The 27,613-nt window shown below is 39.0% G+C and overlaps 1 protein-coding gene across 3 annotated transcripts in view; it reads right to left on the bottom strand.

The window, feature by feature from the left end:
• LOC139946004 (atrial natriuretic peptide receptor 1-like) overlaps positions 1-27,613 on the bottom strand; it is a 221,903-nt gene that overhangs the window by 105,897 nt on the left and 88,393 nt on the right. For all 3 annotated transcript variants that reach the window (XM_071943584.1, XM_071943585.1, XM_071943583.1), the window contains exon 5: positions 6,756-6,966. In XM_071943584.1, the coding sequence (XP_071799685.1) occupies positions 6,756-6,966 (211 nt within the window). The remainder of the gene's footprint in view (positions 1-6,755; positions 6,967-27,613) is intronic.

The raw sequence follows: 27,613 nt of genomic DNA on the forward strand, positions 1-27,613 counted from the left end.
CACGAAGTTGTGTGCGTTTAGATGGTTGATTTCGAGACCTCAAGTTCTAAACTTGAGGTCTCGAAATCAAATTCATGGAAAATTACTTCTTTCTCCAAAACTATGGCACAGAGGGAGCGGTTTCTCACAATGTTTTATACCACCAACCTCTCCCCATTACTTGTCACCAAGAAAGGTTGTACGCGAATAATTATTTTGAGTAATTACCAATAGTGTACACTGCTTTTAAGAAGAATCGGTTGAACAACACTAACATTCATACATAATGAAACAGTTTTGGTCCTTTTTATTGCTCCCGTCACTGTAAAACTACTTCATGATTGAATCATACCAGTACATTCAGCAATCATTAAACTACCGTGCGGAACAAAAGTTTTTAATCTAATTTCCAAACTTTCTCCGTGACCTCACATTTCTGCAAGTCTTCAATTTCCTTTTCTAGTAATGCAAGGCAATATTCCATAACACGTCGTAAAACAAAACTAAAGGCACGTATAATTGGAGATGAATGTGCGAGACACAGGACTTGTTTATAACAGGGCTCGGTTTCATCGAGCTGCTAAATAGAAATTATTGCTTAAAACTTTTCTGAGCAGGAAACGATTCACAAATTATACATGGGAAATGGTAGTTATGCTGGTAACCTTATTCCGGTAAAGGTACGTTATATCATTGTGCTTAGCTACCTGTTGTGCATGAAATTGGTCCCTCTAGTGACGAATCGAATAATTGTAGCGCCCTCACACAACAATAACGTCTTTTTAAGGGTTTAAGCCAATTTGGATTTCATTCTGAATTTATTAGAGTTCACGACCAATCGTTTAAAATGTTACGATTAAAATAATGTTTGACACCACAGGAAAAGTTAAAGCACAGTGTGAGTTTCATTTTGAGACCTCAAACAAAAAAGAGGTAATTTTGACGGTTTTATTCCATTGTTTATAAATGCATGTACATTTTTAATTAGCGGTACTGTCACAAGCGTTTCGGACTATTCAAAAAAACCTTTCTTTCAGCAATAATGATCATGGCCTGAAGAAAAAAAAATTGTTGTCATTGTAAACTATTCGTAAGTTTCGCACCTGACAATAAATCTGACATTACCTACCCCGCCCCTTTAACTTTGTTCAACTCAATACAGGGTACATTGGGAAATGACTAACGACACATCTTACCGATGACTCTTGTATACGTCATGATTGCATGACGCTCTTTAAAAAAAAAAAGCCCACCAACAACGCGCTTTAAAACAACACTAACTGCAACAGCCGTCTGCCGTAATACACAGACAACACCGCAGACAGTATTGGTTCTAACTCAATCCATGTACCACCCTTTTACCCAATCTTGGGTAATTATACGGCTATTTTTGGGGGAAAGTTGCTCGAGGCAGGAACAAACAAGAAGTCGAAACCGAAGATGGACAATAAAAAACGCGACCAAACGACCCACATCCGAAACGGTTCCACCCCGTTAAAAATCCCATTGGCGCCGCCATTTGCATGTAGGATCTAATCTCGAATTCGGGTCCGCGTGGAAAAAAAAAACGAGAGAGAGAAAGAAAACAAAAACCTAATTTGTGACCCGGAGTTTTTATAGCGCTTTGGATTCGGATACTATTGATATAAATACCTCCAGAAGATCAAGTTTCCAGTTTGTATATAAATAACCTTTTAAAGAGCGGAGAAAGGGGTGGATATTTTTTTACACGAGTCTGGAGAGACTACAAAAAGAAATATTTAGTTGGCAGTCATAAGCTGCCTGGATGTTTATACATCTGATACTGACCATTGTTTATACAATTCTTGACACTGTAGTTTAGTTTGTGGTTCGGGTATTCAGTTACACAACCGGACGAATCAGTTTCTAACAGATATTGGCTCAGATGATGACCAGCTAACAAAAAAGAAACTAGACATGATTGCATTTGTGCACAAATGCATAGCTGTTTCGTGCAAAAAAAGAAAAGAAAAAAAAAAGCCAACTCATGTAGTAGTTCCTGAGGAGCTTATCCCGACAAATTGCTTCTTAAACAATCACCAAGGAGTTGTGTTGAATACTGAGACCATACTAAGAAAATCATTTGATCACTGACGATATACTGCACGGGGGAGATCGGTTACTATGATTTCAAAAGCTTGGTCTGCGGCCGGCTCTAGCGGCGGCCGGCTACGGCCCGAAACTAGCCCAGGAATTAAAGAGCCACTGTCATGTAATTAGAGAGGTGGGGTCTTGTTGCGATTAAAGGTCGACGATTGCATAGATTTATCATCGCAAACCAACATGAAGACATGTTGCATAGTTTCTTTCTTTTGCCAGAGACTTAAATTAAAATCAGAAGTGAGTAGTGATAAATGAGCCGATCAAAAAATATATGACACGGGTCATTAAAGGAAAAGTGAACACAGAATCTTTGATCAGAAACTTTGGGTATTTTCAGTGTGAAAGAAGGACACTGCATCAAGATGAAACTTCCACATGTGACTTTAATAGATTGTGTATTTTTGACAAATTGGCCTACAAATCGACATTATGTTGACAAAAATAATTAATCTAAGACCCAGACTTCATGACGTATCCGTTTGCTTTACATAATTTGCCATATCCACCAAAGTGAATTGATTGTTCTTCTAAGTCTTATTAATATTAAACGTTGATACAATTCTTTCTTGTATTTAGTTTCGCCATTACTTTTGAGTGACAGCAACACAATTCAAACGAAACCGACAACTGATCAAATCTCTGATTAGATCGTATTGAATGCTATTCAAAGGGCACTTGTGTTCATCATTTCGAAAAAGAAAAAAAATCAACTGTTAAAGGTCAAGTTACAATTATCAATACACCCATTAGGAAGCCACGATAAACAAATGTTTCCAAGTGCTACAAATACAACGCAGCACACCCTGACTCTCTAGTATGCAGCTTCCAAAGGTTAAAGTCCCAACTTCTGCTTGTCGACAACTAGATATGCCAATCACAATTAAAGATGATAGTTCCTTAGCAAAAAAAACCCACAAGAACTTGATGAGAATAAAAGTACCGCAAGCTGCCGTTTTGTCTCCTCGTTGCAGTTTAGCAAAACACACCTCCCGCGTGTGTGCGAGGAGAGGACACCCGGCGGTTCAAGCGATGTCCTACCCGGGGCAAATCTCAAATTGCAGCCGCTAACCCCGTCACCCTAGCCATCACCATCCCTGTCCCCGCCAGTCACCCTCAACCATCTCACTCAAATCGCTACCCTTCCTGCCGGCCATCCCCAAACTGACTCCTGCAACATCTTTTGTTCGCGTTTTTTCTTCTTCTTCTGCTCCCCCAACGCTGCCTGTGGCATCTTCTTAAGCCCCAGCCAAACAATTTGCAAAAAGTAAAAAAAAAGAAAAAAAAAGTATGGAGTGCAGATGTCTTAATGTAATATCACAGGGTACAGCCATGTTAAACGCCAACCAGTCGATATGGAGAGCCTGAGGTGTCCACGTTTTTTATTATCTTCCCTTGTCACAATACAGGAATGAGGGACACCTTTAAGGGGAAACTGGTACCCTCGCTGACAGTTAATTCACACCCCTTACGTGAGGCTGTTTTGAACGCGATCGATCCTAACTTGGTTTCTAGCTACACACAGGTCCAAACTCTGTCATTGAAAACAGTTCTTGTTTTTGTTATTGGAGTTTATTAGTTTTAACTGTTTCCCCCCTCGGTTTGGCTGCACGCGTAAAGAGAGACGCGGCTGAATGTGTCGGAATGTTCCCACTCGCCCTCGGCTAGGTAAAGACGACAGCGAATGAGTTTGCGACTCAGCTTGTCCTCGCAGTTGTTTCTTTTGTTGCACATTAGTTAAAAATAAACCACTATTGAGGCTACTGTTAAAGGCACTGGACACTTTTGGTTATTACTCAAAATAATTGTTAGCATAAAAACTTACTTGGTAATGACCAATAGAGAGCTGTTGATAGTATAAAATATTGTGAGAAACGGCTCTCTCTGAAGTAACGTAGTTTTAGAGAAAGAGGCAATTTCTCTCTAAATTAAAGACTTTGGCTGAAGTCTTTTATTGTGCATCTGAAAGCACACAAAGTAACTTTTGCAACAAGGGTGTTTTTTTTCTTTCATAATATTCTCTTGCAACTTTGATAACCAATTGAGCCAAAATTTTCACCGATTTGTTCTTGTATGCGCATGTTGGGATACACCAAGTGAGAGTACTGGTCTTTGACAATTACCAAAAGGTGTCCAATGCCTTTAAGATACGTTTGAGCGACATTCAAAGTCTCAGATATCCGATATCAATAGCTCCTTATCTCCTGGGTTTACGATTCACATAAGCTTCTGAAAGCGCCCTCTGGGTTTGAAGATTAAGGGCAAATCTTTTCCGATAATGAGGCGGGCAAGCATTAATCAAAAATCCCACTTTCAGCCATATTCTTGCCAGGGGGGATTCCAATAATGGAAAATGTTAGAGACACACAAAACTAGCCAGGACTCAGTGTATCAGATTGTATGTTATGCTAGTTATACATTAATAAAAGACAACATTACAAACTAAGAAAACACCAAGAAAGTTGACAAAACAAAGTGAGGTCCACAAAGCAGTTGATTGAACATGAGATTAAAAATTATATTGAAAAAAAACCATGACATAATTGGTTCATAAGTTTGCATAAGGAAAAAACAAGCTGTAGAAGCATCGCAGTGCTTCAAGTTCGAAAGGTTAAACCAGCTTATGGCGCAGTTGGTATGTGGATGGAGAGAGTTAAACCAGAGCTATGCCTGAACATCAAAAATCACCTTTCACCTTCATTCACATACAGAAGACCGAAGTTGCTGCTGCCAAAACGTCACTTTCGAGCAATCAAACACATTTTACAGAAAGCTTACGTCACTGCCATTTATGTAATGAAATAATTATATCCAATGAAATCACTGGTTGTGATTAAAACACTGGTTGCTCTGAAAAACAAACCGTCTTTATCCTTGCGGATAAAGACGGGGTACCAGTTTTAACCAGAGCCACGGGTATGATAGACTTGATTCAAGTCCCACTCTCGTGTGAGAGGTCCCTAGCTATTACCTCAACTTACTACTATGAAACAACCCCGTAGCATACAGTACAGTGCGCGTTCGCCGTAAAAAATGTGGTCCCGATGCGGAACAGGTTTTGGAATGCAGAGCATCACAAAACAGTAGTTTTCTGGGGATGGCACGGGATTGGGACTTGAGTCAAGTCTACGGGTATGACCGATAGAGTCTGCGCAAAACACCCAATCTCAAATATGATCTGCCAATCACAAAGCATCATCTTTACAGCAAGGCAATGGTTTCTAAAGAAGTTACCAATTTTCGGGGCGATAAGATTCGAGGGAAGTTTGATATCCGCGAGATGACTTCACAGCTTGTTGGACACAAAACAAGCAGTTCACGCTTGGCTCGAATGCGATTGCGTGGTTTCTTCCTTTAGCGTTGTCGAGGTGTTTAAAAGAGCATGCTGTAAATCACTGCACTTTCGTATGTACATGTGAAGTACAAGCGAGGGCCTGGTGTAAAAGCGAAGATCAGGTTAAGTCTCCCACCTTCAACATCGAAAAGTAGCTTCAGGGCTCCTTAATTAAACATAACAAAATAAGAACAAGCTGCAAGGCGTTGCAGACGGTATCAATACTAAAACGCTCATCCCGCCTGGTGATGAACGAAACAAATTGCCAGCTTGGCGCGACAACCAACTACCAAGAGCACACTACCAATGACAGTGATTTGAGCAGAGTGCGTCGCCTCCGTCACCTAAAGCACCTAAAGTCTACATGGGTAGGTGTTGGACAAACACAAATCGCCGTTCATCAATCCACCAAGGGATCCAATTGGCGTAGTCGTACTTTTTCCCCCTCGGATATACTTCTGTGTTGACCTTCCAGGCTCGAATTGAATTTAGACCAGAGCTGAAAATTGAACTGGGAATTCAGTTCCTGATTAATTTATACGCGGGGTTCGCCAGTCTATAAGTTTCATCCCAGGGAGAGCCTACTGGCTATAAATATAGCACAAGGAGACAGGCGTGAGCCCCTTTGTCGCAAAGATCGATTCCAACGTTTTAAATCACCGTTTGGTAATTCATACAGAGATTTCATATTTACAGTATATGATCGCTATCATTATCTGCAGCCCCAAAAGCGATTTTAAATTAATAGTGTAGCTCGTAGCTTGGCGGCCAGGTTGGTGTAGTGGTCTTCCACCTCCGGGCCCCGGTTCAAATCCCAACGAGAGCATTTGGTTGGGGTAATCAGTCCGGCCCTATACCTGACAGCTTAGGTTTGCCCCCTTGAATACTTTATTGAGGTTTTTCCTATCCGCATCTAAAACTAAAATCCCCTTCCATGTCTTCTCTCCTGTGGGTTCTTTTATTTTTTGAGTATTTTTTTTTTTTTTTTTTTTTTTTTTGGAGAGCCATGGCTTCACAACCAGAATTAACAAAATGTATTAAACAGACTGAGAGGAAACCAAAAAGGATGCTTGTTGAGACACAGCGTTGGTGTCGCCCTATGGTTCACCAGTTTGGGTGTCATCATAAGGTACCAAAGGTACAAAGTATTCAATTGGGCTCTACGGTGTAGCAATGGATGGCTGCATGTCATCATGCCACTATAGCAATTTTCCGATTTGGGAACCATTAATATCCTCAATTGGAAGATGAGGGTTCCAAATGGGGTACAAGTATATAGCCCAAACGGCACCAACAAACAATTACTACGTGCACTACTTACCACTCTTCGGTTTGACATTGAGCTTGTGGTGCAGAGCAGCCTGAAGGTTCCCGATCCGGATATGCGCAATGATGGATGTCCATCCGGCCGGAACGAGTGCCACCACTGTGGACCATTCTGTGTGGTTCAGACTGTCAACTTGTGATTCCGTGTGGGTAAAGATGTCCCCGTCCGGCGGGACCCACGGGCCGCATATGCCACCTCCATTGAGCTATTGGAGAGAACAGATAAAGAGAAAAACACGGTTAAAGGAATGTATAAAATCAAATATTTCTGTTTTTAAGACATGTGCGGCCATCTTGTTTCCCAATAGACAGCTGATATCAGACCGCGTGCGGAATCAAGCCAGTTTGGCAACGGCTGTTGGCTGTAATCGCTACGGCTGTTGGCTGAGTGGAAGAATAAAACTTGACCTTCTGGCTATCGCCCCTGCGCACCAGTATCAAGCGACTTCGGCTCACGACTAAGACTGTTAATGGCTGCTAGGACTTTACACATGGCCACTGCAGAAGCCGTTCATTTGGATGACAAACAGTCTGGTGCCTAAATAAGGGTGTATACTAACAACACATGGCTAAATACATGGTGAACCAGACAGTGTCCATTTATAGTTACTCTACAACCAACACAAGATGGGGTGGGCGTTCACCGTCGTGATAGAGGAGGGGTGCCCAATGCCAATCACAGTCTCTCACAAACAATGATAACAATAGAGCTCTGTCACCTTGTTTCTTTACAATTAGCGTCTAACACTCCCTTCGATATCAACAATATTATTCGACACCAGGGAACAACATCAGGAATCGATGAGCACAAGAATCGATTCCAACACCTCGTAGGAAGGTGCACTGGTTTGATTAATAAAACAAGAATCGAGAGGTGTTAGGAGCAATACAGGTGCAACGAGGAATGGTGTCTCTTTCTTCGGTAATATTGATGTTGCTTTGATACACATCATATAATAATAAAGTGCAAGCTCACATCATCAAGGTCATCATCAAGTGTCATAAATATGGAGGGAACTTTGGCTGGTGAGAACAAAGTTTTCTTTGGGGAATTTTGATGTGAATTGCATCGAAATTATTTAACATTTTCGACTACGTGAAGGGTATAAACATCTCGAAATGTCACGCAGAAGTAGCAACTCTTTGTGATGTATAACAAAAAACGCTACTGGCGTATCCCATGAAGCACCAGGAACCGGAAATACGTAAGTAGCGATGGTGTCTTGTTTAGCACCCCGACTGATCATCATAAACAAACAATGGCACGTCCGGAGAGCACCATCGTCTTGTTTCCTGGTGAACTTGAGGGCATTTCCAAAACATCCCACTGTGGCTATTCAATTACTGTAGCAATCGGCCAGAGCCGAAGTCGGTCACTTCAGGCTTTAACTGAAAAGGGTATGGACGGCGAAAAAAACCAAAATACGTTAAAAACAATGTGTACTTTGTGTACTTTTGGTAGTTACCCCGAAAGGTATGACAATTTTGGTAAAGAGCACCGGTGAGCTGCAAAAAACTTTTAGAAACCTTTGAGTTAATATAGTTTTAGAGAAATGTAACCTTTTACTCCAAATTTGCTCTGAGAAAGCCTTTCTCATGAACCCGAAAGAACAAAATTCATCGCAACAAGAGTGTTCTTATTCCATTATTTTCTTGCAACCCGTCGATGGCCAATTGTGCCCAACTTGTCACAACATTGTTGTTTTATGCAAACACTGGTCTTTGACATTTGCCCCAAGTTTACCTGTGTAGGCCTATACGAGTTGGAGGCCTATACAATTTTGGTAAAGAGCACCGGAGAGCTGCAAAAAACTTTAAAAAACCTTTGAATTAATATAGTTTTAGAGAAATGTAGCCTTTTACTCAAAATTTGCTCTGAGAAAGCCTTTCTCATGAACCCGAAAGAACAAAATTCATCGCAACAAGAGTGTTCTTATTCCATTATTTTCTTGCAACCCGTCGATGGCCAATTGTGCCCAACTTGTCACAACATTGTTGTTTTATGCAAACACTGGTCTTTGACATTTGCCCCAAGTTTACCTGTGTAGGCCTATACGAGTTGGAGGCTACGGCTACGTCTACGGCTGCTAAAGAGGTTCAATACTTTCTATACTTCAACCCGCAATGACCCAGCCGTAGCCATTAGCCCTAGCCGCCAATTAACGCCACAGCCTTCTGGCAGACGCATTCACCCGAAAGCCCACAAACCACTCTGAATTAGTCTCTGACTTCAGTATTAGGTGACACAAAGTCAGTTCCGCGCTCCCACCACACACACCACACGAACCCGATATCAAGACTACATATTTATAATCCACCAAAACGAAGCCACAAATCTTCAATCATACGTGGGGTATTACTGGTCCAATATTCCAAGGTTTGAGCTAACACTGTACTTAAAAACCGTTGCCATCAAAAACACATGCAGAATTCAACCCAAGTGATAACGCTAAATCCCCTCTCAATACCTTCAAATTAAAGAGACAATGACTCATTGTATATTGGAAGAGAGATAATCAACTCCCTTTGTTAAGTCTTCATGTATGAAAATTATCATAAATTTTAGTGGACACGGTCTGGTGAACAACTAATGTGATTTATCATCAGGTTTTTGTGAAACGATCGTTATCAGAATGATGGATACATCTTTTGTCTTAAAGGCCCTGGACATTATTAGTCTAACTAATTGCGAGCATAACAAATAACTTGGTAACGAGCATTGGAAAGCTATTGATAGTACAAATCATTGGGAGAAACAGCTCCCTCTTAAGTAAAGTATTTTTCATTTTTTATTTTTTTCGAGACAGAGGTAATTTCTCACTCAAAATATTAAAAGACTTCTTTCATTATTCTCTTGCAAATTCGATGACCAATTTAGCCCAAATTTGCACAGATTTGATATTTTATGCACATGTTGGGATGCACCAAGTGAGAATACCGGTCTTTGACAACATTGCCGAATGTATCCAGTGCCTTTAAATTTTAAACCAGTTCCCCGAAAGTCTGATTGAAATAATTATGTCTGAAGAAACACAAGGTGATGGAAAATTGTCAAAGACTCACTTCGATCTGCCTGATTAAAACAAAAACCGCGACCAAATCTAACAATGAAAACATTGAATGGCCATTATAATAATAATATGACATTTCTGGTGTAGTGAAACTAAAATGCCTTATAAGTGAATTTTATCACTGTAGCTCGCCAGCCTGGGGAAACGTGTCAAAGTTGTTTTCTCTGGGAACCAGAAACACCAGGAATAAACCCTATGTTACTTCCACGAAAAATGTTCTTTTATGTGCGCTACCAAGCCTAGTAGATGGCCCTATCGTCTTTATGTTCAGTCCAAAAGACAAATCGATTATGGTAGAAGCATCCCGCTCAAAGACAAAAATGGAAATGGGACTCGTGTATGTTAAAGACATTGGACACTATTGGTAATTGTCAAAGACCAGTCTTCTCACTTGGTGTGTCTCAACATATGCATAAAATAACAAACCTGTGAAAATTTTAGCTCAACTGGTCGTCGAAGTTGAGAGATATAGATCAAAGAAAAAACACCCTTGTCACACAAAGTTGTGTGGTTTCAGATGCTTGATTTCGAGACCTCAAGTTCTAAACTCGAGGTCTCGAAATCATATTCGCGGAAAATTACTTCTTTCTCGAAAACTACATCACTTCAGAGGGTTTGTATTCAAACTATCGCTACAAAATGTAAATAATGGTGAAAAATCTAACGCAAGATTCACATTTAAATAAAGAGTCCGTGTAACGGAAGCTTGTTATACGGCCGTTTTTTTTTTTTTTTTTTAATTTTTCGCTAAATACGTGACATTTTGATGATTTTTTTTTACAGCAACCATCTATAAAAACATTATTTATGATTCTACACCCCTAAATTGCGTAAACGGTGAGCCGGTGTGTCCCTTAAAATGCACTGTATTCAAGTTTGGTAACTGTCAAAGACCGGCATTTTCACTTGGTGTATCCCAAAATTATGCATAAAATAACAATTTGTGAACATTTGACTAAATGGGTCACCGAATTTGCAAGAGAATAATGAACACCTCATAGCGTAACTTTGTGCTTTCAGATGCACAGAAAAGGCTTCAGCTGAAGTATTTTATTATTGGAGTGAAACATTACCTCTTTCTTAAAAACTATACGTTACAATTCAGAGTGAGCCGTTTCTCACAATTGTTTACACTATTAACAGCTCTCCTTTGCTTAAGTATTTCTGCTACCATTTCTTTTAGTAATTACCAACAGTCTCCAGTGCCTTTAAAGATGTTTTTTCCAGTGTCATTAGAGATCGGGAATTGATACAAAATTCCCCACATGCCACGCTGCAACTATACCACTCATTTTCATCCGCTTTCCTTTCACGAAGGAGAAAATAAAACACATTCCACCGTCTTCATATTCCCCGAAGAGAAAAAAAGGTATGTAACTTAAGGCTTACAATAAATAAAGACAAATATAAACGGAAACATGATCGCTAGACTTCGCCCAAGCCATTATTTTTTATCGGACGTTATTAGTATCTACTCGTCGACGGAAATCAACATAACCAGGTCACGGGGGCAAGAAGGGATAAAACCCCAGGCCGAAGACAAGTCAAAAAACACGGCGAGTGTTTCATTGACGTCGATGACTTCAAATAGCATTACTTTTCAATTCACCGACCCTCCGGACCTGAGTATTATAGTTCGTCTCCGTCAATGAATAACAACGACTTGGATGAAAAGGACGCCAACTTTTGTGCAAAAAAATAATGATATCCCAAACAACTGACCTAACCAATACGATGGGTGATGCAGGTGTGTATCAATATATCTGATATATTCACCCTTTTCTGTTAAAGGGAACTTGTATGCGTTAGATTATCTCTCTTAAAGGCAGTGGACACACTTGGTAATTACTCAAAATAATTTTCAGCATAAAACCTCACTTGCTAACGAGTAATGGATAGAGGTTGATAGTATAAAATATTGTGAGAAACGGCTCCCTGTGATGTGAAGTAGTTTTCGAGAAAGAAGTAATTTTCCATGAATTTGATTTCGAGACCTCAAGTTTAGAATTTGAGGTCTCGAAATCAAGCATCTGCATGAAAGCACACAACTTTGTTAGACAAGGGTGTTTTTTTCTTTCATAGTTGTCTCGCAACTCCGACGACCAATCGAGCTCAAATTTTCACAGGTTTGTTATTTTATGCATAACATGTTGAGATACAGCAAGTGAGACGACTGATCTTTGACAATTACCAATAGTGTCCACTGGCTTTAAGGACCAGTGGCAATAACTCTTACTTGGTTAGAGGAAGAACAATATTATTCGATAGTATAAAACTTTTTTTAAAGACCTTGGACACTATTGGTAATTGTCAACGACTAGTCTTCTTACTTAGTGTATCTCAACATATGCATAAATTAACAAACCTGTGAAAATTTGAGCTCAATCGGTCGTCGAAGTTGCGAGATATTAATGAAAGAAAAAACACCCTTGTCGCACCATGGTCACACGAAGTTGTGTGCTTTCAGATGCTTGATTTTGAGACCTCAAATTCCAAATCTAAGGTCTCGAAATCGAATTCGTTAAAAATGACTCCTTTCTAGAAAACTACGTCACTTCCGAGGGAGCTGTTTATCACAATGTTTTATACAACCAACCTCTCCCCATTACTCGTATTCAAGAAAGGTTTTATGATAATAATTATTTTAAAAATTACCAATAGTGTCCACTGCTTTTAAGAATTATTTTACTTCCGAGTAATTTGGTTTTGGAAACGATATTAATCCCACAAAGTTTGTATGGGTAACATTACTGTCAGGAAACGTTTCTCAGTGTGTGTAGTAAACGCCAATTACATAATGACATAACCGTTCAGGATTTTGGTCGATATCTTAAAAACAGTACCTTTGGAATACAATTTCAAAAGGTGTATGTCTAAATTTGTACAGGATCATAACAATCGACGGGTCCAAAATCCAAGGTGTTATGTTCCCTTTAAGTTAATTCAAATTTATGCTCACACTACTCGGGAAAACACAGAGTAAACAGTGTTTCACACTAATCAGTGTATGGGTAAAACTATAAATCCCTGATGCCAAAAATATACGAATTCAGCATCTTCGATTGCCGCTTTGCATCAGAATGGATTTTTAATGTCGAGTGGCTATTCTTCATTGCTGCAAAAAATATTCCCCCAAACACTTACTGAAACCTTAACCCCCCTGGGCTAAACCGATATCCCTGTCACTTTACAATTCCTTAAGTAAACAAGTCAACATTCGAGTAAAAAAAAACTTTGTACAAAATTTCAGTCACTTGAAAGAACTAAGACAACATGGGGAGTCATTCGATGCGAATTGTGGCCCCCTGAAGTCCCCGGTTTGAATATTGATCGACGGTTTGAGAAGGAGACTACACAAGGAACTCTATGGTATCTCGAGTTACCGCACTGTTGTCTGGGCCGTCAAAACGCCGTTACGAGATGAAGGGGGCGCAGCTCCGATGTCGTTCCGATGAGAGAGCTATAATGTCAATATACAACAAACTAACCCAAACAGTTTACACACGGGAACTTTATGTAAATATCGCTTCTTTTGTCTTCAGAGTCGAATGGGATGGAACTTGACATGTATATCTTGGTATTGAATGCCCATATCTCCTTTTAGATTCGACTGAGTAGTATTCTGCATGGTGCAATTTCTTAGTTGTTTTGTGTACAGGTCATTGAACGACTCTGGGTTTTTTTTTTCTTAAAGGGAAGGTACACATTTGGTAATTTCTCAAAACAAATATTAACTTAAAAACTGGTAGTATAAAACATTGTAAGAAACGGCTCCCTCTGAAGTAGCATAGATTTTGAGAAAGAGGTAATTTCTCACTAAATAATAAAAGACTAGAAGCCAGAAGCCTTTCTTTCCTATCTGAAGGCACACAAATTCGTCCAACAAAGGTGTTTTTTCTCTAATCATTTTCTCGCAACTTCGGTGACCAATTAAGCTCAAATTTTCACAGGTTTGTTATTTTATGCTCATGTTGGGATACACCAAGTGAGAAGACTGGTTTTTGACAATTTACCAAATGTGTACCTTCCCTTTAAGATGTATCGGCAGAATAAGAGCACTCGCCAATGTTTACGTTGCGGGGGAACCAGTTACAATTGATACGCATCACAAACAATTTTGGCAAGTAATCGCTGACTCTTATGGGATAAGCGTATAGTGTTGATACATTATTATTATATTTCTGTTAAAGATATATCGTTATTGAATTGGAAAGGATCTGGAAATACTAAATAGCCATCGGGTTCGTTCCGTTTCTGTCATAAGAACTGCGGGTGCAAAGTAACACATTTACTCGATTCAAGTTAAATGAGTGACGTCACATGATGATACTGATTAGGGGCCAATTTCATAGAGCTGCTTAAGCCAAAAATTTGCTTAAGCACGAAAATAGCTCGCTTAAATGTCACTGGCCAAAATTTCCTGCCATACATGTATACCATGTATACACTGCTTATGACTCGTATTAAGCTGTTGTTTACTTAGCATTACAATTGAGTGGAGTCTTGGCCGGTAATCTGATTTTACTAAGCAATGAATTTTTTGCTTAAGCAAATTTTTTTGCTTAAGCAGCTCTATGAAATTGGGCCTAGGTTATAACAACTAGCAGTTAAAAATACAAAATAAACATGGAGTTAAAACTATCCATATTAACATACAATTCTGAAGTACACACCCTAAGCCAAACAAATAAACAAAGCACCAATAAAGTCGTGGCCAAAATTAGCGTCTTCCTATTATCCCTCAAAATCCATCGCTTACAGTTTTGCCTAATTGTGGCGGTAGCACACAGCTATTAGCTATTTAGACGGGTTCAGTTGTTAAAGGTCAGCAATGAATGTTATATTCTGTAGTTGGTAATGTTTTTAAAGCATTATCTTTCCGAGACATCGTAATACCAACATGCTAAATGTATGGAAAGCATGACTGACATACGTCGAGACGTTTTAACCAGACGGAAGTAAATCCGTAGATAAAAAGTAACACTATACTTTCATGAATACCTCCCCTGTTAGCAAAACGTCATATAAAACACATATCAAATCAATATTACGCGTGATACGACGTCAAAGTTTGTTACGAGTGTAAGTTTTAAACTTGACAACACATGAGATTATTAGTATTGATTCGATTTTCCATATGAACCGGGGACGTAAATCAAATGAAATAAAAAATTCCCCTTTTCACAGATCAACTTACTGACATTCCAACGACAAGTTTACAAAAATTCTATAATATTTTTCTGCTTTGGAAACAGAAGGGAAACGAAAAGAAAACATCTAGCAGCAAGCATCGATTTTCTGTTAAAGAAAGAGAAACAAAAAACTCACTCTGGGCATTTTTGTTTTTGTTTTTTAATCATCGATCAATTTTTTTTTTGTCATGGTCGGGTCTGACTTCAGTACTTCAGCCATCGGCCTGAACGGGTTTGATTTAATTAAGGAATAACCATAACGATTCAGAGTTATATAATTGCATTTTTAGCAAATCAAAATTCTTGTACACCACTGATGGCTTGTTACGGGGTTGAAAATTGAATCAATTTAAGTATTTTGTCTCACCGTAAATATAATGTTTTGACGAAAGCATTTTTCTTCGATGGATCTTTACAAAAGGGTTTCATAATTTCAGAATCGTTTGGTTTGTTAGTTCGAAGGCCGGACGACTTTTGAAACAACTACCGTGGAAAAAGAACCGTAGTTTCTGTGTTCCTGTCATACTCTTTTTCTCGGCATTTACTGAAGAAGCGTAAGGCTTGAATAACTGTCAAGTAAAGTATTGGCTTGTAACTTGTGACCATTGACATTCGGGAGGGTAGGGGAGGGGGCGGCACTCGTGTATCCTGTAATACGTGGTTTTGTTCTATATACTTTTTTATTAGGAACTAACTTTGATTTATTTTGTAAAGTTTTCTTCCTTCTTCTTGTCTAAGTGTTAAGTTGTGTATAATTTGTGCCGCAGGAAGCTCAGGCTCTGTGACTCTTTGGTCAAAAAGTGATGTCACATATTACACGGTCATTAATGTACGGAGAAAATGATGTTTTTGTCGTATATATACGAACTGTTAGGCTGTGTATAATTTGTGCCGCAGGAAGTTCAGGCTCTGTGACTCTTTGGTCAAAAAGTGATGTCACATATTACACGGTCAATAATGTACGGAGAAATTTTTTTTGTCGTATATATACGAACTGCGACAATAGTTATTGTTTATTGCTGTTTATTGAGGAAAGAGCAATAGTCATTCCCATCGAACTGGCAAAAAGATATTCGAACAGCAACAACAACAGCAACAGCAACAGCAACAGCAACAGCAACAGCAACAGCAACAGCAACTGAAACAGCAACAACAACAGCAACAACAACAGCAACAACAACAACAACAACAACAACGACGACAACAACGACGACAAAGACACCTACAACGACATCGACAACAACGACATCAACAGCGACAATGACAACGGCAACGTCAAAGGCAACGACATCAACAGCAACAATGACAACGGCAACTCAACGGCAACGATATCAACGACAATGACAACGGCAACGTCAACGGCAACGATATCAATAGCGACAACGACAACGGCACCGACAACAATGACATCAACAACGACAATGACAACGGCAACGTCAACGGCAAAAGTATCAACAACGGCAATGACAACGGCAACGTCAACGGCAACGATATCAACAACGACAATGACAACGGCAACGTCAACGGCAACGACATTAACAGCGACAATGACAACGGCAACGTCAACAACAACGATATCAACAACGACAATGACAAAGGCAACGTCAACAACAACGATATCAATAGCGACAACGACAGCGGCAACGACAAAACAAACTAAACGTAGCCATACAAACCTAGTGATGAAAAATCTCTTGCTCAAGAAAAAAAATAAAAATCAGTATACAATCATTATTCAGTGTGGCTCCATAATTTCCCCAGTGACTGGCAAACAACAATACAATTAGACTTAACTCAAGTCCCAATCCCGCGCCATCCCCAGAAAACTACTGTTTTGTGATGTTTTGCATTCCAAAACCTGTTCCGCATTCTCGGGACCACATTTTGACGGCGAGCGCGCACTGCCTGTACTGTATGTTACGGCGTTGGTTCATAGTAAGTTGAGGTAATAGCTTAGGGACATCTCACACGAGAATGGGACTTGAATCAAGTCTACAATACAATAAGCGTCGACAACTTCATATACAATTCATTTCGTAAATTTTTTAAAAGCAGGTGAACTATTTCGTGGATTTGCGTCTGGAATGGAAAGTGTCTTCTTTTTGTGGCAGAAACTTAAAGGCATGCACTGGACGCTTTTGGTAATAATTGTCAAAGACAAGTTTTCTCACTAATCCCAACATAATGCATATTAATACAAATCTTGTAACTAAAACACTCTTGTTGCACAAATTTGTGCCCCATAAAAGGCTTAAGGCCTGAAGTAAAATTAATATTCGAGAGGGATATTTTTTTATTTCTCAAAAACTACGTTGCTTCAGAGGGAGCCGTTTCTCACAATGTTGTTTACTTTCATTAGCTCTATAGCTCGTTACCAAGAAAGTTTTTGATACTAGCAATTATTTGAGTAATTTCCAATAGTGTCCAGTGCCTTTAAAGCAGATCTGGTCTTCTTTATAGACGCTGCGTTTTTAGAGTGTTTTGCTCTTGATGATGGTGCATGTATCTTGGGTCTTCTTTTGTTAAGATGGGTCAAGTCTCTGGAGGAGCCACTTTTCATCTCGAGTGAACCTCTTTAGAATGGTGTATCAAGAAACGTTGACGGTCTAAAGAGTTTTGCTTATCAGTGAGATGGGTCTAGTGTGCTTGAACTGTGTGTAGTGGAATCTGATTACATGTAATTGGGAGGGTTCAAACATTGCAGAAGTCTTGCTTGCAGGCAAAAAAGGTCTAGATCTTAGAGACCCCATGTTTGTCAGCTACCTGCATGCAAGCTAGTAAGGTTCATTTATCTGGAAAAATTGTGCGCTTTGTGGTAAATCATGAAACTTCATAGGCCCTTATAGAACTGTTATATTTACACTAAATTGACTTTTTCAGACGTGTACCCATCTCGGACATTGCCCCTTTTAAGGGCGGGCTACATTTTAAGAAAGTGGGGTACAAAATTAAATAATGGCCATGTTAATAATGGCCATGACTATATCATGTTTTTTAAGTACTTTTTCATGGTAACAGTACAATTATTATTTTACAATAACAAATAGCAAGAATGACTACTGATTCACCTCCAACACAAAGAGGGCATTGAAAAATTTTTCGTTCAGGCCTCGGTTTCATGTATTTTTTGTCCACGAATTTGATCTCGAGACCTCAGATTAAGAATTTGAGTTCTCGAAATCAAGCATCTGAAAGCACACAACTTCGTGTGACAAAGTGTTTTGTTTTCTGTCATTATTATCTCGCAAGTTCGACGACCAATTGAGCTCAAATAATTAACAGGCTTGTTTTTGTATGCATATGTTGAGACACACCAAGTGAGAAGACGGTCTGTGACAATAACCAATAGTGTCCAGTGTCTTGAAAAGATTTCATGGGTTCTGTGCAAGAGGAAAGGAGTGTGTTAAGATTACGTATGGAGGGTATCATCTGCCAAATATCGAGAACAGTGTGAACATAATTGGGATAATTAGAAAGGTGTGTTAACAGCTTATTGCAAAACAATATACAAATAATAAATAAAATGTATTGCCTCTGAAGGTCTGGTTTGGATCGAAAGGCCATCTATCATACTCATGTTAATAAAAATAAATGTATACGAAACAGAAGGCGGTGATGAGACGAAAAGAGGGGGCAGATCTTCATAATCAATAGTCGACAACTGTCAAAGAGAGAGAGGGGCGGGGCTTAGGCATGTATCCATAGCAACCCAAACAAACCGGATATTGGAGTGTATGCAATTGTGGTTTCATGCCTTTTGATGAGAGATAATGGGGCAGATAATTTCTTTGTATGGGGAAACTACATCATTGTTTATGGAAACAAAAACCATTCATTTTGACTCACTTGTTTTCAATGAAAATAAAAAAAATAACCAACCTGTGAAGATACCATTAAATTCGATGATTATATACGTTTGGGTGAAGCCAACGCCAATTTGTGTCTGTGCTTCGCAGCGATTCTTGCGTGCAATATTTTGATTATTGCTGCAATCTATGAAATACGCTGCGCCGATTGCGTGGTTCCAGCGAGGCTATTTTCCTAAACTTAAAGGGAAGGTTTACGTTTGGTATGCAATTGTCAAAGACCAGTGTTCTCACTTGGTGTATGCCAACGTAAGCATAAAATAACAAGCTCGTGAAAATCTGAGCTAAATTGGTCATCGAAGATGCGAGAAAATGATGAGAATTTGTTTGCTTTCAGATAGGAATAAAAGACTTCTGACTAGAAGTCTTTTATTATTTTAGTGAGAAATTACCTCTTTCTCAAAACCTATGCTACTTCAGAGGGAGCCGTTTCTCACAATGTTTTATACCATAAACATCTCTCCAATGCTCGTTACCAAGTAAGTTTTTAAGTTAATTATTTGTTTTGAGTAATTACCAACCGTGTACCTTCCCTTTTAGAGAGAGAGAGAGAGAGAGAGAGAGTATCTTAAGTCTCAAGGGAATAAAATTCCTATTAACATTTACAAATGTCCGGGTTGAGACAAAGTTTTTAGAAAATCTAACAAAGATGTGTAAGATCCACTGAAATTGGTTTTAGTACCAAAATAATACTAATTTTCAAAAACAAACCACACAAAACAATAAACCATTGTCAATACTTTCCAAGCGCACCACATTGCATTTCCTCATGAAATTTTGGTTGTAGGAGAGGAAAACATCTAAGAATTTAGAGAGGAAAACATGTCAGAATTTGGCCGCTCAAACGACGGAGGGCTTTGATCTTCATTGTTCATCAACATGCTGAAAAAACAACCAACGACTTGTAATTTGACAGTAAAACGCGCCAGTCGTTTGTTTCGTATTTAATTAGGTAGTCTATTGGTTTTGAGGTAGTGCATTGTTAAGTATTAACATAATGTAATTTGGTTCGCAGTATAACACCATGTGTGTATCTACTTGACAAAATAGCCTTTGTTCTTTAGAGAACTATACTGCTTTCTCCTGACGATGGCTAGAGCAAGCTAGTCGAAACGTTGATACAAAATATTAAAATAACTCACTCCGCAGTGTTGAAGTTAATAACGATCCACTAAAAGCTAAGTAGAAGTCCCGGCCGATTTTCTACGGTCCGCTCAGATAGTACGTAGTTAGAAGCAGGAAAGGTCTTTCCAGTACTCCCGTGTTCCGGAAAAACTACTACGCGGTAGCAGAATATAAAGCAAGACAGTTCTTTAAAGAACAAAACTCTACATGGCAAGTATATACACACATGGTGTTACCGCAAACCAAATATTAATTGGGTAGTCCTTTGAATTATTAGTCGAGAGGAGGGCTGTTTAAAGACAGTGGACACTATTGGTAATTGTCAAAGACTAGTCTTCACAGTTGGTGTATCTCAACATATGCATAAAATAACAAGCCTGTGAAAATTTGAGCTAAATCGGTTGTCAAAGTTGCGAGATATTAATGAAAGAAAAAAAACACCCTTGTCACACGAAGTTGTGTGCTTTCAGATGCTTGATTTCGAGACCTCAAGTTCTAAATCTGAGGTCTCGAAATCAAATTCGTGGAAAATTATTTCTTTCTCGAAAACTACTTCACTTCAGAGGGAGCTGTTTCTCACAATGTTTTATAATATCAATCTCTCCCCATTACTCGTAATCAAGAAAGGTTTAAAAATTATTTTGAGTAATTACCAATAGTGTCAACTGCCTTTAAAGAACAAACTCTACATGGCAAGTAGATACACACATGGTGTTACCGCAAACCAAATACTAATCTGGTAGTCCTTTTTATTGTTAGTCGAGAGGAGGACTGTTTAAAGTTCAGTGATTATTGGTCATCTTCTAAGGTCGAAGAAAAGTGGTCATTTCTCGCTTCATTCGATTCGTCCAAGGTTACAGTACGTGAAAAGGAGTTCTGGCTATACGCGAAGACACATCGGTGTGACGTCAAACGCGCTGCGATGGAAAGACAATATCTCCTGCCAATCAAAATAAAACGTGGTGAGGTTTCCACTTTACGCGACGCTGTTTCGGTAAATTTTAATCAGACAAGATTAAAGTGTCACTTGGGACAGAAAGGGCATTCGGTTTCTGACCTTGAACAGTTTATAATGTACGTGGGTATATTTCTATCCACTGCGGACAACTCCTTTTAACCGGAGAAAATGTACACAACTGCCATCTACCTCATATGAGCCTGGTTCAAATCCCACTGGGGGCACTAGATGGATTGGGTTTTCAGTCCCTACCTGACTGTGTGGGTGTCCTTTCAATACCTCTCTCGGGTTTTCCTCCCACATGTCAAACTGAAACTCCCTTTTTAGTCTTCGCTTCATGGGCTTCTTGACATTTTATGTGATTAAGATCACTTTTCTATGTGATAAAGATCACTTTTCTAAATGTCCTTGGCTTCACAATCAGAATTAATAAAAGAAATGAAATGTAAAAGATTGCCGGTGATTAAATATTGCTGAAAGTCAAGACACTGGTTGTCCTGAAAAAAAATCTTGCTTCTTGACATCTTAAAGGGAAGGTATCGTTTGGTAATCACTTAAATAAAACTAACTTTGGTTAGAAATAGGACTACAGAAGTTTTCGATTAGTATAAATCATTTTGAGAATCACGTGGTTACTGAAAAATATGGACGCTCCGTAACGGTGATATCTCAAAACCTCCACCCTCTTTTAAACGGAAACTTTCACAGGTTTATTTTTAATTGTGTAACAGCTATATTTGTATGTGATGAAAACATTTTATTCAAAACTTCTAAAAAAATCCGCTCAGCATTTCAGACTGAAATGTTTCTTTCATAAATTACATTGTATTTTCGTCCTCCAAATGGACGAAATTAAAGCACAGAAAAAATCCAAGGTGTCGTACAAAAGGGGAAAGGAGGAGTATATTCTCTGACTTCTTGACAATCTGTTCAGTAGTTCCGGCTGAAACGTTTCTGTCATAAATGACATTCTATTTCGAAGCAAAGTCCAAGGTTGTTAAAAAAGGAAAGAAGGGGTATATTCTATTTCCCAGGTTCCACCAGTCGCTGTACTATCTCTATAGATTCAACCTGATGGGGGTGTTTCTATTTTAAAATGGAATTATTAGAAAATCAAATAATACCCTGCTCTCCAAACTATAATTGCTTTTTGTTCATGTTTGCATAGAGTCTTTAGATAAAGATCAAGGCACGCAGCTCATTGATTTCAAGAGATTGTGAAGAAGTTGAAGGGAGAAGGGAGGTATGGAAAAAAATTATTTCAACAAAAAGGAATAGAAATGATACCCGGAGCGCGTTGTAGACTGATGATTATTTAGTGAGACGGGGCGAAGAAGTCGACTTCCCTCTCCAAATATCTGGCGCGGTGTTTGTGCGTCACGCGAGTTTGTTCGCGATTGGGAAGTGAACCGTGAAGATTGTATAAGCAAATACGAAAGTAATTGTGTTGACTCTAAATTGAATCTGCAGAAAATATATTAATTGTTGTTAAAGATATAAAATATTTAAGAGAGTTTTGCGGTAACATGTGAATACATCTTTTTGAGTAGTGTTGGTTCTCATTTTTTCGATCAGTATGCTTTTCAAAACCAACTGGGAATACACAGTCTGAAAAACGTTTCTGACAGAAACGTTTGTCATATTTTTCAACTGATATGTTTTCCACATCCACACTTCTTCAAAGTGAGGTGATTTCCAAATGTGTTATACCATTGAAACCTGCTGAAGTTCTAACCAAGTGAGTTTGAAGTACCAATAGTTTGAAGAGTATTTTTACCAAACATATACCTTCCCTTTTAAATTCACGACACCCACTGACAGGTTTATCAACTCGATTGATCAAAACCACGGTGAGACCTTACATCAGTCAAAATGATTCTCACATCAATGTATGTGAAAATAGCACTTTTAAAAACCCCTGATATTCTGCTCGTGGGATCGAGGACGGGAAACGTGATCAATGATTGCTTTCGCAGTTTTATCATTTTTAGCAAATACCTTAACGTGACCACTTCAGCAGAAATAGCCCATTAGAGTCACCAATTACGACAAATAAACTGCGAAAGTGACCCCAGGTCATTCGAAGGAAGTTGACCAAAAATCCGGACTTTGTTGTTCTGGCCCAGGGGGAAGGGAACAAAAATAAACGCTGTAATTTAATATCACTGCTCTTAAAAAGCACTCCTCCTCCCCTTCCCAGCTTGGATGCGATTGTTAAGCGTCCTTAAAGGTGCACTCTCGGTACCTTCTTTCATCGACAGATTCACGCTTCACAAACCTTTCACTCGAATTTGCCATAAGATGACGTCAATCTTATATGTTGAGTGAGTTCCATGGTGATCCCTCTGGAGTTTGTGTATTCATGACACAGTTTAGTATAAAATGGGGTCAAAGGTCAGATTATAACAGCACAGCCCGTCATACAATGTGTATTTAAAGGGACAATTCGTTTATTAATTTAAGTCAGAGAGTAGACTCTAAAGTAAAGATTCGTGGATAGAATATACAAAACAGTTCTCCTAGGTTCCCAAACTTGATGTTAAGCGCAGGAAATTTCTAAACCCAGTTGATGAATGTTTTTACCGCATTAAACTATTAAAATCATTTTTTTGGGAACACCTAATTCATAGATTCAGGTTAATTCCATTTTGTCCAAATTATATTAAACCCACTTTCATATAAAGGAAGAACAATATTAAATCCCGCAGTCTCCAACAGTAAGTGAAGACTGTTAGTTAACCCAATTCTACTATGGGATAGTAATGGAAATTATTAAAAATCCACAAGTTTGCTGTTCAGAATGTCTGATTTTATTAAAAGAAAATCTCTCGGCAACGAATCAGGGCAATTGAATTCCACTTCGTCAACAAATAAAAAAAAAAAAATACATCTGCATTTTGGACATGATAGTTGCCAAATTAATATGAGTAATAAATTTACCATTCATAATATAGGGAACGTAATTCCTTGGTTAATGGAACCGTTTGATTGTTTTAATCCAGTAAAACGTAAAAATACAATCAAGCCTGTGAAGATTTTATTTCAGAAGGTGGTCGCGTTCTTGAGATATTGCCAGAAATCCGGAGCGTTCACGAGGGAAGAATAACCCGTAATTGTAATACACAATCTAAGAAACATATCTGACCGTCACGTTTCTCCTATCATTCAAACGTTGTTAAAAACTTATATTTTTTTCCATACTCACTATTTTTCTATACTCACTACAATGACTTTCAAACTGCCTAAAGCTGCCGTACATCTAACCAGTTTTTAATGCCATTAATTTGAAAGGCGAACATGGACACTATTGGTAATTACTCAAACCATGGTAACGAGCAGTGAAGAGCTGTTGATAGTAACAAACATGGTGAGAAACGGCTCCCTCTGAAGTAATGGAGTTTTTGAGAAACAGTGAATTTTTAACTCAAAAAATTAAAACCTTCAGGCCCGACGCATTTTATTACGCATCTGAAAGCACATCAATTTGTGCAAGGTTTTTTTCTGTCACTATTCTGTTGTAACTTCGATGACCATTTATTGAGTCCAAATTTTCACAGATGTGTTATTTTATGCAATATGTTGGGATACACAAAGTGAGAATACAGGGCCCAATTTCATGGCTCTGCTAACCGTAAGCACAAAATCGGCGCTTACGGAAGCAGAGAATTCTGTGCTGACGGCAAGCGTATTTCACGGGTTAGCGACGAATTTTTGCTTCTGCACGTGCGTACTCCCCGTTACTACGCATTCTAGGCCTACAAGGCTAGCGCAGAAATTCGGCGCTTGCACGTAAGCGGGGAATCGTGATCGTAAGCGCAGAATTCGGCGGTAAGCAGAGCCATGAAAATGGGCTCTGGTCTTTGACAATTACAAAGTGTGTCCAGTGCCTTTGAGTGTGAACAGCAAACGTATCAGGAAGAATGAAAAATCAACAACCCCTTTAAATTTAAGAGACTGGCGCAAGGCGATATTCAGAACATTGTGAAAAGAAAGGGGGGAAAATGAGTTTTCCATGTCAACTTGAACTGATAGATCTCTTCTAAAGCCAATGGCTAGCAATACAAGCCGGTGTCGCATTACAAGGAACTATACAAAATGCACTTTTTATTTCTCTCTGATGCCGGAAATTTTGTCACGCAAAGACACAAAATAAGTGAAAACCTGCGAAACGTATCAAGAAATTGATGAATAATGATTTTCAGTTTTGTGTACGGATCATGGCCAGCGGCAGTATCTGCATTCCACCTGGACTTGTGAACACAGTGTTAGTACATGTAAAATAATGCTTTATATGGAAGACAAGAAATTGCTAAAAGGCACAGGACACCAGTATTCTTACTTTGCGTATTTCACTATTGCACAAATTACACAATTTTACTCAATTGGTCATCGAACATACAAGAGAATAACGCACAAAAAATGATGTACTTTAATATTATTTTTTATTTTTTAAGTGAGAATTTACCTCTTTCTCAAAATTTACGTAATTTCAGGGAAAGCCGTTTCGCACAATGTTTTACACTATCAGCAGCTCTCCGTTGCTCGTTACCAAGTAAGTTTTTATTTGAGTACTTACCAAGAGTGTCTAGTACCTTTAACAACAGAGGAATGTATATACGTATGCTTGAAAGGGCACCAAGGCATCAAGGCATTTTCTTCTTGTAAAAGGCAATTGACTGTAAGGAATTTTCAAATTTGTATTGGAGCATTGCAAGTGTACCGAGGCTGCCAAGGCAAATGACCAGATTGGGGCATGGAGTCAATCGTCTCTTGCCTTCGTGAAGTAATAGGCAGTTTGATCGATGAGTGGATGTAGTCTTTTTAACATTTACATGGATCAAATAAACTGCCTTTAACTAAAAAAAAATGACATTTTAAATACATAATGACCATGAGACTGTCTCCCAGTTTATTACCAACAAAATGTTAGAGTAATGGTTTTTTCTTCTACTGGGCATGGCGAAATGGGTCTATATACTTTAGTCTTCAACCTGTCCTATATGGAAACATTCCAGTAGTGAACAGAAATGGTTGGTTGCAAATTGAAGTCGGTAGCTAAATTGCCAATAATGAGCACGACAGATACACACTAAAGCATGATAGTCCCCGGGAGAACATCCCTGGGTTGTCTCTAAAATTACTCATTCCCCCACACAAAAAAACAAAACACACACACACACAAAAACCACATTGTGTTCCGACAGTGAGCACCAGACAAAATGGTGCCCACGATGTACAGTGGGTGTTTTATGCAGCCATGGTCCCTTGTGTTGTTAGGTTGTTTCGGATGGCTTGCCACTGTTCACTACTTGTCCTTGCATACTCATTATCAACATTTATAATTAAAGTGATTTGCTGACCTGGAGCAATATAACAAAGCAATTATGCTAAAAGGGCACAGAATATTTTCGGGACCACGGCCAAGATTACTGCTGAGTAATGAGCTTATAAAATTATGAGCCAGTATTGTTTTATTTGATAATAATGACTGTCCCAAGCTTTTAAGCAAAGAAATAGTACCATACAAAATGTCATTGCTATGCAAAATTTGAGTGTGGCACCATGCAAACAATGCAACTTTAATGTAAACAAACAACAGACAAACAACAGACAAACAACAGACAAACAACAGCCAAACAGCCAAACAGCCAAACAGCCAAACAGCCAAACAGCCAAACAGCCAAACAAACAAACAAACAAACAAACAAACAAACAAACAAGCAAGCAAGCAAGCAAGCAAGCAAGCAAGCAAGCAAGCAAGCAAGCAAGCAAGCAAGCAAGCAAGCAAGCAAGCAAGCAAGCAAGCAAGCAAGCAAGCAAGCAAGCAAGCAAGCAAGCAAACAAACAAACAAACAGATGAGGGCCTTTTCGAAACCGTGGCTTCACTTCAGGTATCGGTTCAGGCGTCCGTCCGGAGACTGCACGTTCTAAAATAATACCAAACAAAGCCTAACAGCCGGGGCCTTGAGCTAGTGATCCAAAATGGGGAAAACACAAGATAGCTGAGACTATTTGCAAGGCACAAGTTGCGTGACCTACCACTAAGAATGAGGCTAATCGAAAATACCCAATTGAATATATTGTGAGGCACTGCCCGATCCCTCGAGAAATCTAAATAATCCAAGTACTTCATTACGTTCTCGTTAAACGGCCCATGATACTGAAAATGTTCACATGTTGTTGCTCCACTGTTGTTTATTCATTAAAAGACATTCCAATTCACTTAGACTCGTTGCGAATGTTTCCACAATTTGATTCTGGAAGTTATCGCCAAGGAGTGCCGCGCGTGCACTGCATAATAAACGAGCAGTTCAATTTAGAAAGCTACAGTGCTCCACTCGCCCGCAGTGCGAAGCGGCAGGCAGGCAGCCGAAGGTCCCCCCACTCTGAAGGTTACAGAAGCGATCATTCCTCGTTAATGACTACAGTCAACTTTCCCCGTCCACAAAAACCCATGAATACTTTAATAGATTTTATGAAATTACTAAAGCAATTTGTTGATGAATAGCCTGACTTGGCATTATTCAGACACAATGTTGAGCTTGTGGTTTCGATGGTGCATGTCAAACCCTAGTCCGACATTAACAACAGACCGATCAGCACATTGTAACATCACATACACAAAGATTATTGGAAAGGAA

This window comes from Asterias amurensis, chromosome 13 (assembly GCF_032118995.1).
Source record: "Asterias amurensis chromosome 13, ASM3211899v1".
Taxonomy (NCBI): domain Eukaryota; kingdom Metazoa; phylum Echinodermata; class Asteroidea; order Forcipulatida; family Asteriidae; genus Asterias; species Asterias amurensis.